At 42.2% G+C, this 8,684-nt stretch overlaps 1 protein-coding gene and 1 long non-coding RNA gene across 2 annotated transcripts; one reads left to right on the forward strand and one right to left on the reverse strand.

Moving 5' to 3' along the window:
* Positions 1 to 217: 217 nt before the first annotated feature.
* Positions 218 to 3,972, forward strand: LOC123484101. Its single transcript, XR_006658400.1, has 2 exons — positions 218 to 312; positions 1,760 to 3,972. It is a non-coding gene; the product is annotated as an uncharacterized LOC123484101 (long non-coding RNA).
* Positions 3,973 to 6,223: 2,251 nt separating this feature from the next.
* LOC121555735 (ras association domain-containing protein 10) lies at positions 6,224 to 8,355 on the reverse strand. The gene has a single exon (XM_041869564.2). It carries the CDS (start codon positions 8,100 to 8,102, stop codon positions 6,708 to 6,710), a length of 1,395 nt encoding a protein of 464 aa, XP_041725498.2. The 5' UTR covers positions 8,103 to 8,355; the 3' UTR covers positions 6,224 to 6,707.
* Between the last annotated feature and the right edge of the window lie 329 nt (positions 8,356 to 8,684).

Genomic DNA, 8,684 nt, shown 5'->3' on the forward strand with positions numbered 1-8,684 from the left:
CCCTGTCAGATCACATATGGCCTGGGCAATGTGTTTGGGTAGAGTAGGACTGGCTTCTCTCCCCTCTTCCTAGTCGGCGGTAGAACCAGGTCTGTCTCTGTGACTAAATATGTTTTTTTTGGCTGTCAGAAGGCATTCGGTTTTCTGTTATCTCATTTCCACCTTTTACTTGTCTTATTCTAATTCCCTTTCCATTTGTTTCTCTCTTCACAGCCCCATACGATTGGCTAGCAGGTTGGGCTGAGCTCCTGTGGTCCATTCAACAGGAGCAGATGTTAAGCTGTGCTCTCAGTCCATCAGCGTCAGGCTGAGGTGTGTCTGGGGCTAAGAGGTTGTAGTGGTATTAGAGGCTGTGTGTATGGTCCATGTGCTTGGTCAATGGCCTGTCCTGCTTATCTGCCCGCAGTGGGCCTGCACAGCCTGCAGCTGAAGAGCAGCTCAGGTCTGCATGGTCATTTCTCTTCACAAGCCGTGGACTGCCAGACAAAGGGCAGGCAGGCTGCAGCAGCTGCTTAACACGACACATTATAAAGTCAGAGTTGGGGCAAAAGAGTGTTTCTCCTCCGAGACCAATTATTAATGAGGTGCAGCAGAGGAAGCAGTCAGGTCTTAGCAGACGTGCAGTGCCTGTGACAAGTTTCCACTGCTCATGGGTTATTTATAACCCAGATTTGATGTGCATGTACTGTATGTCACCAAACCGCTTCATACATAACTATAGGGCCATAAATTAGGGAGAACATACATAGCCTACTGTAACTGTGAACTGTTGAAACTTGTTATGCTAAACAGGAAAGTTGGGTTAAGATGTATATAATGTCAAGTTCCACCATCTTATTCTCTCAACACTCTCACAGACATTAGTGCAAGTATTATTGATTATTATTACACAAGTAGAAATAAGGTGAAAAACATCCCATGTGACAGTCCACCTACATTATAGATATAGACAGTATTATTATCACTTATCTAAGATCTAACAGGAGTAGTGGAGTGAACCCCAAATCCCCAAATAAACCACACATGATGAAATCCAGCCTTTTACTCATCCTTTGGTTCTTTAATTCCTGTTGGCTCCCTGAAAAAAAGCTCTTTCCTATTGTATTTCTGAACTGCATTTCATATTCAGTGTCTTTCAACTGCATTCTGCATTACGTTGAAGTGCTGTTAGTGCCTGAAGGGATAGGACACCTCGGGACTTCAGTTCTATCTATCTTCTATTATTCAAAGATGTTAATGCAACCCTTTATTTCAAGCAACACTAAGACTTTTGATTGTCTTTATCTCTGAACTAAAGTAACTGTTTACTTCATACATCAGGTGCATTCACTATTAAGAAGCACAAAATACTGGACCAAAGATCCATGATTTTCCAACATCTAATTCAAGTGAAAGTTTTGTTTATTTTATTATATCGTGTGTTCTTAGAACCACTTAAAATAGAAAAGGAAATGGAATGAATTGCTTGCATAAGGTGGATGTACCTTTTGCCTAACATTAATTTGTTGTTTCATCTTCTGCTCTGGTATTGGCTCTGCCAGTGTGTGATCCTGAGCTGTGACCCAGCCCTGCGTCACATGCATTCCCTTTCACTGAGAGGCACACACAGTATCTTGCTGGCGCCACTGAAAGCCACATCCTTTCATTCATGTTTGCCTGTCGTCCCTCTCCTTCTCCTACTTGCTCTGCCTTTAGCACACGTTTAGAAAGAGCCTGTCTGCATGCACTGCAATCACTTCCTTTTTTGTCCCTTTTATAGGGAGCTGTCACCCAGATGTCAACTGCTAAGCGAGACAAACAACACATCCCAGAATCCCCCAGAAGTCACAGCCTCTGAGACGTGAGGGGTACAAGACACATTCTTCAGTATCAGCTGGCCATTGCACTCTCCCCAAACTCTCTTCAATTATACCACACAGTGAAGCTGCATTGTGAGGGTCCAGTAATGTAATCCCCCTAAATCAAAATGCAAATCAGGCCTATTCTCAATCCTTTATGCTCCCTTCTTTTTTGAAGATGGCTAGCCGGCGAACGCTGTGATGGTGTTTTTGTGCTTTGTGTGGGAAGAAACCTTACTTTTACTGTTTATGGCAAGACACAAAACAGGTCATAAACTCTACAAGTTCACTCCCTATGCCACACAGTTGTCAGTATGGAAAAAACATAATTCTAGTGCATCGTCTGGATGTATGGTAATATGATTATTGATAATAGCACATGTAAAAAGTATATAATGTTACGGTATTGGAATGTTTGCCATAGAATGTAGTATAGGACATAATATCACATTTTATGCTGTCACAAAGCGATTAAGATCAATAAACCAATAATTTACTGCAGTTAACATTCCAATGCCAAGATAAACAAGATGTTGTTGTCCGCCATACAGCTCCAAACTTCTTCAGAGTGAGAGGCTATAGATAAGGTGAGAGATATCAAAGCAGCTAACAATAGAGAGGTGGATGGGTGATGTACCTGTGGGTGAATAACACACATGAATAGGTTCCTTATGGGTAGTGTCTTGTCTCAACGCTAATTGCTGTTAAAGTATCAGATCCCATTTTATGGTTATCAAGTATCTTTGATGTTGGATAAAAGTTTTCTAACTAAAACTCAATGGAAGTATTGTGCATGATCTGAACATAAAACCCCTCTGGTCTTATGTTCTGCAACCTAAACTTACATGAACATGTATGCACTCACTAACTGTAAGTCGCTCTGGATAAGAGCGTCTGCTAAATGACTAACATGTAAATGTAAATACCAACATGCTAGTGTGTGACTTATTTAGCCAACTTAGAAAGAATACTTTTAATGGTCTTGGACACTCTTCATACAATGAATAAGAAGTGCATTGTGCCATAACAGACTTTGTCTTCATTATAACCGTGAGGTTCTCATTAGACTCCCTAAATAATTACGGAACCTTCTAATAGCACCGCTGTGCATTTATACGATACATTGAAAATATTGAATAGCCATGGTTAGTCCTCTGGTTTTGATTTATCCAATCATAATCAAACACATAAAACAGAGAACATCCTCCCAGGCTTCCAGGATGGAGGCAGTAATGTATACTGCTGTTATGTCTCAAATCCAACACCTGACACTGGATACCTACTGTATGCAGGTACAATGTGTATACTAAACACTGGTTGGTTTACAGTGTGTGTGGTATCTAGGAAACCATACAGTAAGGAGTTTAGTTTAGCTATAATCCGTCTTTATAGGAAAACTACTAGAACCACCAAAGTAGCCGACTGTATGTGGTGGAAAATCAGAGCGTCATAAGAACATGGTCAATCTGGTCAATATTTAAGCCAACAGTGGACTCTTACTTCATGATGTTAGAAACAAAAGCAAATGTGTAAACACCTCAAGTAGTTTCTCCTTTTGAGTTAGTGCACTCAGTATGCTGTGTATACTTATGCTTTAGTGGCTGCATGCATGCTGTGCTTGGCTTGTATGTTGTTGTCATGGTTCCTGTATACAATGTTCAATGGCTCTGAATGTCAAATATAAATCCTACTGTAAGGCAGCCAAATCAGAGAAATGGATGATTGTAGTGAGTGTCAGGATGCTTGGAGCCTTGCTTATTGGTCTGGAAAGTCAGTTTGGCACTGACATTTTTTTCTCCCTCTTGTTTAAAACACAAACAAACATCCCCCCGAGCAATGCAGTGTCCCATGACCATGACTTGATTGACACCTGCGCCCTATTTTGGGTTCATCGACTATGGAGTCACTGAACCTTCAAATATTGGAGTTCTGATAGTGTGATAGTTCTCTTGTTCTCTCTCTCTCTCTGTGTCTGTCTGTCTGTCTGTCTGTGAGAAGCACTTTCTCTGGTTTGAGAGTCCCCTGTAGTGCTCCTTGACTAACAAATTAATGTTTTCAGACAGGAGAAATTGTAATAGGTGCTTTACCCACTAGTTCATCCCAAAATCACAGTAATAAAGTGGGAGAGAATCAAGCGTTTTATCTGGTCAGGTTCTATCATGGTGGTGCGTGTCCCTGTGTAAAGTGAAGGTTTTGGTTCAGACTGTCTGAAACCTGGACCACCTGGGTCAACATTAATAGCCCTGTCCTCTCCTCACACTGCAGTAATGAAGTATTTATGGGAGGGGTGGATTCAGAGTACCTGTCATTATCACCCATTGATAGATACCTGCCTCGTTCAGAATAGGGGAAGGGGTTACAGGGAGTCAGTGGGGCAGGGCCTCATTAAAGGGGGTGGGGGCTCAGTGCTCGGTGCAGGGGAGTGGAAGAGATTCATGAAGGATCAAAGACATGGCAGTAATTGCATCCTGTTTGCTGTTTGAGAGATGAAGGAGCCCCCTGAGAACCTCCTCTTCTAAATACACCTCCTCCCCAAAGCTACAGCTCAGTCACCACAGCGTTACTCACTTTCCCACACTCCTTTGAAGAGCTTGTAGAATTCATATAAAAATGATCACGTATACTTGGTGTGTGTGCGTGTATGTGTGTATGTGCATACGTGTGTGTGCGTGTGAGTGAAGAGAATGAGTGTATGTGTGAGTGAAGAGAGCCTCATGAAAATAGTGACATAAGCTACAACGCCAGTAAAATGTCCTACTAGTTGGGTGGCCATTCTTGTGTGAGACAAATCTCATCTAGCCCCTGTAGTGTATGTCAGTGGAAGACCTGCACTATGTGTTCCTGAGCCTGTACAGCCAGGAAGGGAGTTTTACAGCATTCCTCATCGCTGGTGCGTCACAGATCCTTGACTTTATTACTGAGGAGGGTACGAAAGGTTCCCATAAACTCTAGCCAGTGTTTCTGGACTGACATTAAAAAGGGATTAGCCTTCTCTATCTGTTGTGACCTCCGAGTGCATCCAGATCACATACTAGTTCATTCAGTGTTGTGCTGGTGTCATGCTAATATCAATTTCTGAATAGATATAATATAATTGAGAGTGATTGGAATTATAAAATCATTTGTGAAATAGCATGGTTATAGAGTAAAGTAACCCTACTACCGGAACTGGAGGTTTTCATTATGACTGGTCTTCGACGCACATTATAATCCAGCCCTATTATAATATTTTATAATTATGTCATCTGGAAAGGCTATTGGCCAAACGTACAATATGTTGCTTTAATCCATGCTCTGCCCAACCCGAGGTGAGGAAATACTTTAGTCCAGATGTTCACTGGCTGTGATAGACAGACAGAAATACTATTTGGGCCATTGGAGCATATTTCGCCCTCTCTTATTCACAGTTTCTTGTTATGAAATTCTGTAGCTTATACATATGTAATAACAATATTATCTGAATGATTAAAATGTGAATATATGTTAAATGTTCTGCACAAATAAAATATGTTGCTACAGTGGTGAATGTGAAGTAGAGCCAGAGGTAATGCTCTGACATTAGCTTTGCAAACAAACCTGAGCCTTGATGATGTTATTTGTGACGGTCTGAATGCATCTGCAGCTCTGGCTTTATAGCTACAATCCTCACACTGCTCAACAGACAACACCCAGATTAACGCCAACAGCATGCCTCTGATTACAGCTGATGCTGGTTTGATCTAGTGTTCAGGTATGTGTTAAGAGTGCACTATGGCAGGGGTACAGTAGGGGTGGGCAGTGAGGAGGAGGAGGGGTGATCCTCTTATGGGACTCTGGCTGAGAGGGAGTGGATCTGAAGCCTGACTGAAGTCCAGTCAACAGTGAAATACAGTAGCATCATGTGATACCCCACCTGGGTCAGAGAGCAAGCCTCACACTCGCTATTGTGTGGAGAAATGTAATGTAAGGAATATTGTATGTCTCTCTGTCAAAGGCATCTCTGCTGCTTCTCCCTGTGTGGTTAATGTCAGAGGAAGTTTTAACCCCTGGCCTCAGTCACATTGATTGGGAATCCCCTGACACCCATGGATATGAGCCTAAATCCTTCATGCCCTCCCTGGTTTATGCTGTGTGAGCCCAGCATCTGCTTGGAGTTTTCATCCCTTTGCGTAATGCTCCATGCCACCCCTTACCCTACCTACCGTCTCTCTCAAGCACACATGCCCACAAGCGCATGAACACACACACACAGTGATGCATGCATCCACACACACTCACACATACATTGTTTAACATCATCCTGTACTTTTCACTCGTTGCATACAATTTGCAGACTTAGTATTGATTAGGCAAGGCAAAGTCATTTTCTGCATATTTCAATGAAGGAATTGCACATACAAGTTTTGTAAATTATCTTTATTTTAGTATGTCATACACCCTTCATATTTAAGACTCGTCTGTGTGTCCACAAAATCACATTGGACAAGTGCAGAGCACTACCTCACTTCCAACTAGAATTAGCACTAGTGCAGTGTTACAATTAGCATGGTCTATTTGAAGTCTGTTTAGTCTTGCAAACACAAAGGCTTACATCCCTTATCCAATAATAATCTGACCAATAACACTGAGGTGTGTCATATCCTGGCACAGGTCAAAGGTTTTTTTTATAGAGAAAAGGCAACAAAATATGTGAATAACTGTAAGTGCATATATTTAAGTGACCAAGTATTTTGACTATGTATTGGGGTAAGCTACATATTAGTCAATACATTTTTGAATAAATTATATTGTTGTTCATTGTGGGGATATACTCTGTCAGATCCCTGAGTTTTTAGAAGTACAGTAATAATGTAATATAATTGTCAATAGAACTTGAAGCATCCTGGCAATTTATACCAATGACTCGCACACAGGTGGGTTATCCGAGTCCTGACTGTGCATGGAGCTCAGGCCAGTGTCTGAGTCGTCATCGTTGGCATTGCATGTCTTTGAAAGCCCCCTGGCTTGCTCCACCCACTCGCTTTTCGTCTCCAAGGGACGCATCATTGCTGCCTCAGTAACCACAGAGTTGCAGTCATTGTCCTCGCTTGGTGTCCCGTCGTCCTCTATATCCAATGAGTTCACTTTCTCCAGCAAATCCCGTATCTCCTTTTCTTTCGCCCCCCAAATATCCTGGGTTAGATTCAAATCACTCCTAATAGCCTCCAAATCCGTGTTCAAGCGCAGTCCAATGTATAAACTAGTATCCAGCTGCGTTTTGATCCTATCCTCCTCCGGAAGCAAATCGTTATCTAATGATGTATCAGCCTCCAGGGCTAAAGTGTCTGTGTGTGTCGCATGGGCTGTTGATACCCACATAGCGGTCTCTACCGCGCTGGGTTCCACCTCTTTACTTGACAGCTCCTCTTGCCTTCGCTTCATCCACCTCTGGTTCAGTTCCTCTTGGATCTCCACAGTAATGCTGTCCATGAGCGCTTCGTGCTCAGCCAATTCATCCTGAAGTCTAATCACCTCCTCACACCGTAAGGCATACTCCTCAAACTGGGCAACAGCCTCCGCCGAGCATTGCTTCTCATCCTCCTGCTTGGAGAGCCCGTCAGGATGCGCATCCACTAAGTATGTGTCCTGCACGTAATTGATCCCATGCATTTTCATTCTGTCAAAATGAACTTTAGCTTCATACCTTTCTATCTCTCTGTCCAGTTCTTTAATTCTCTGGATTTGTTGGCGGATTGTGTGGTCCTGGGATATGACCAGGTGAACCAAAGTTTCCATTTTCTCCCCAGTGGGCGCATCCTTGGATACGGTTTGCGCCCTCTTTTTATTTATTTTATCCAGCTTTCTGAAAGCTTTCCTAACAATCCGACGTTGTTTCTCATGTGAAAAGCCCATGGTGGCTCTTGCTGTCCCCTTGTAAACGCACGGGCTCTCCTTGCTGAGCACCACACGCGCCTCTGCGCTCCGGGGTCCATGGTTAGCCAAAGAAGCCTCATTTTTAACCAACACAAACCGCACGTTCTCCTGCTCCTCTCCCCACGCGCCCCAAAGTCGAAGGATCTTTGTTTTATTCGGCAAAATTCTCTCAGATCCTCTCCATTTTTCTACGATGCAATAGGACTGGGGATATCCAGAGAGCATGGCTGCAGAGACACATTGTTGCAAGTTTTGATCCTCAAGGAGCACATTGACCACATCAGCACAGGTGGTACGCTTTGACAGTCCGGAGATAAGCTTCTCCTCTCGGCAAACCCACACAGATATCTTACTTTCCTCGGACTCCATCATAAACTAAAACGAAACGTTATTCCCCTTTAGAATACCATTAAAATTCCGTTTTTTGAGGAGGGAAACGGATTAGAACAGAGTTTTGTCATTTAAGTGCTAAATGGATTGTACATCCGCATACGTTAGAATAAAGAGCAACATCCAACATTCTGAGAGAAATTGTTCATTTTACACGTTCCCTCATGTAGTTGTAGCGGTTTGCTCTGTATCCAAGTAAGCACACTCAACTGCGCCCTTTGCGCGCTGTGCGTACAACGGGAGACTCGCTCTGCTTTGATCACATGACAACTTTACAGTTCCTAATCTCGACAAGTAACACCGCCCATAAAGTTTGTCACTCTCCCAGAGAACCTGATTGCGTATTTTGAGAACCATATATTAATAAAACATGATAACAACAACAACACTATTATTCATTAATAACAACAACAAACGACTAATACTACAACTAATAATGATAACAATAATTACAACTATCACATCAATAACAATAGTAGTGATATGTAAAATTATAACAATACTTATAATAATACTTGTATAAATGCATGTTTATTACTATTAATATTCATTTTTAATAATTTA

Source organism: Coregonus clupeaformis, unplaced genomic scaffold (genome assembly GCF_020615455.1).
Source record: "Coregonus clupeaformis isolate EN_2021a unplaced genomic scaffold, ASM2061545v1 scaf0196, whole genome shotgun sequence".
Taxonomy (NCBI): Eukaryota; Metazoa; Chordata; class Actinopteri; order Salmoniformes; family Salmonidae; genus Coregonus; species Coregonus clupeaformis.